This window comes from Populus alba, chromosome 14 (assembly GCF_005239225.2).
Source record: "Populus alba chromosome 14, ASM523922v2, whole genome shotgun sequence".
Taxonomy (NCBI): Eukaryota; Viridiplantae; Streptophyta; class Magnoliopsida; order Malpighiales; family Salicaceae; genus Populus; species Populus alba.
This window is the reverse complement of record NC_133297.1, coordinates 23,464,301-23,466,800: the sequence shown is the minus strand read 5'-3', so window position 1 is coordinate 23,466,800 and position 2,500 is coordinate 23,464,301. Positions and strand designations below refer to the sequence as shown.

General features: G+C 43.2%; 1 protein-coding gene across 1 annotated transcript in view; it reads left to right on the top strand.

Annotated features, from left to right (window-relative positions):
• The window catches only part of LOC140954575 (uncharacterized), a 5,355-nt gene that overhangs the window by 1,351 nt on the left and 1,504 nt on the right, over window positions 1-2,500 (top strand). The window contains exons 2-3 of the mRNA XM_073404619.1: window positions 1-649; window positions 682-2,500. The exon at window positions 1-649 is cut by the window's left edge and continues 506 nt beyond it; the exon at window positions 682-2,500 is cut by the window's right edge and continues 1,504 nt beyond it. Coding sequence (XP_073260720.1) covers window positions 1-649; window positions 682-2,500 — 2,468 coding nt within the window. The remainder of the gene's footprint in view (window positions 650-681) is intronic.

Here is a 2,500-nt window from a genome sequence, read left to right as displayed (position 1 = left end):
GTTGATGGGCAGATTGGTGTTGCAACTAGCCAGGGAAAAGCTAACGGGCAGATTGGTGAGTCCTCACATAGTTATGATCCCATGGCTACTGAAGTTGCATCTGGAGAATGGGAAATAGTCAGAAGCAAGAAAGCAAGGAACTCCCCCAGCATTTCCAAACCAAATAATGCTATGGGAAACAAAGGGAGTAGTCAGTCCTCTCAGCAGCCTTTAGATCCACTGCAAGCAGAGGTTGAAGCTGTCTCTGGTGGCTGGGAAGTGGTAAAGGGGAAGAAGTCAAACTCCAGTCACAAGGAAACACCTATAACTGCTACTCACCAGAGGATAACAAGCAAGGACAAGGAAGTGGCATGCAACAATAAGGGCAAGGAAGTGGCAGGCCCAACGGATGTTAGAGTGCGGGGTGATGAATCTATTACTCATCAGAATATCAGTAATGAAGGCACGACAGGTTCAAATGTTGTATTGCTCAGAACAGAAAAGCAATCTCGTGAAGATATTTCGGTTGGCTGCAATGTCAGGACTGGGGAGACGGTTGGTAATGAGATCACTCAGAAAGCAGCTCCTCCGGCTTCCCCAGGTGTGGTTACAAGGAGTAACACTCGGAAATCAGGTGGTAGTGGTAGGAGGCCTCCTACCTCTCCTGCTGGTAAATGATTATCTATTGCTGGAATGTCAGAGGACTCAACAGTCCTCTGAAGCAACATGAGGTGGTTAACCTCATGAAGAAACATAAGATGGATGTTTGTGGGCTTCTGGAGACCAAGTTGCACTCTTCTAAGGTTTCCTCCATGCATAAGTTTCGGATGAAACACTGGAAGTTCCTTACTAATGCTACAGCTGCCAACAATGCCAGAATATTGGTTTTTTGGAATCCATCAACGGTCAAAGTTGAATTACTTGATTGTTCAGCTCAAGGGTTACATGTAATTATCAGCAGCTTAGTCCTCCAGCTTAGCTTCACTGTCACTTTTGTGTATGGATTCAATACAATTGTTGCAAGAAGATCTCTATGGACAGACTTAAGAGCATGGCAGCCTAATTGCCCATGGTTGGTTATGGGTGACTTTAACTCTGTCCTGTCTCAAACTGACAAGCACAATGGAGAGCCTGTCTCCACCTATGAAACATCGGATTTTAGAGAATGTTGTACAGACCTTGGGCTTGTTGATCTCAATTTCACGGGTTGCCACTTTACCTGGAATAATGGAAGAGTATGGAGCAAAATTGATAGAGTTCTGGTCAACTCATCTTGGTCTTCACTACAAGCTCCAGCTCACGTCCACTTCGGCAATCCTGGGGCCTTCACTGATCATTCTCCAGCAATTATTCGGTTTGATTACCAGAACAGACAGGGGAGACGCCATTTTAAATTCTTCAATATGTGGGCTTCTCACGATAATTTCTTGCAGATTATATCTGATAACTGGACCAGCCACATCCAAGGCTCGCCTATGTTCTCTCTTTGTAAGAAGCTCAAGTTTCTGAAGAGACCTTTGAAAGAGCTAAATAAACTACATTTCAGCCACATATCTGAAAGAGTTGCTAGAGCTGAGGCATCACTAGAGAATCACCAAATTGCTCTTCATGATGACAGGGACAATTTACACCTATTGGAGCATGATAAGCAGTTACGGTTGACACTAATGAATCTTAAATCATTGGAGAAAATGTTCTTCTCGCAGAAACTTAAGTGCAACTTTTTCAAAGACAGTGACAGAGGCACAAGCTTTTTTCATGCACTAATGAATCAGAAAAACAGACGGAATTATATTCCTGCTATTCACTGTAGTGATGGCACCCTGACTACATCAGAGGCTGAAATGGGTGAAGAATTCGTAAGGTTCTACCAGCAGCTCCTAGGCTCTTGCAAGGAAACTCTCCCCCTAGATATTGATGTTATTCAAAGTGGGCCCTGCCTCAATGAAAGATCTCATGAGTCTCTTTTAGCTCCTGTATCCAATGACGACATTAAAAATGCTCTGTTTGGTATTGGGAATGATAAAGCTCCAGGGCCGGATGGTTATTCTTCATTCTTCTTCAAAAAATCATGGGATATCATTGGAGGGGATTTTTGTGCAGCTGTTCAGAATTTCTTTACTTCTGGGAAACTTTTGAAGCAAGTTAACCACTCTATTATTGCTCTGATCCCCAAGGCAGCAAATGTAAATACAGCAGCTGACTTTCGGCCCATTTCTTGTTGCAATGTGATCTATAAAGTGATATCTAAAATCCTTTCGGGGAGATTAGCTTCTGCTCTAAACGTCATTATTAGTCCATTGCAAAATGCCTTTCTAGGTGGGAGAATGATGTCAGACAACATCAATTTAGTCCAGGAGCTCCTTCGTCATTACGGCAGGAAAAGAGCTTCTCCTAGATGTCTCATGAAGGTTGATTTCAAGAAAGCTTTTGATTCAGTTCAGTGGCATTTTCTGCGTCAGCTGCTGCATGTGTTTGGCTTCCCAGACCGATTTGTGCACTTAATTATGGAATGTGTTGA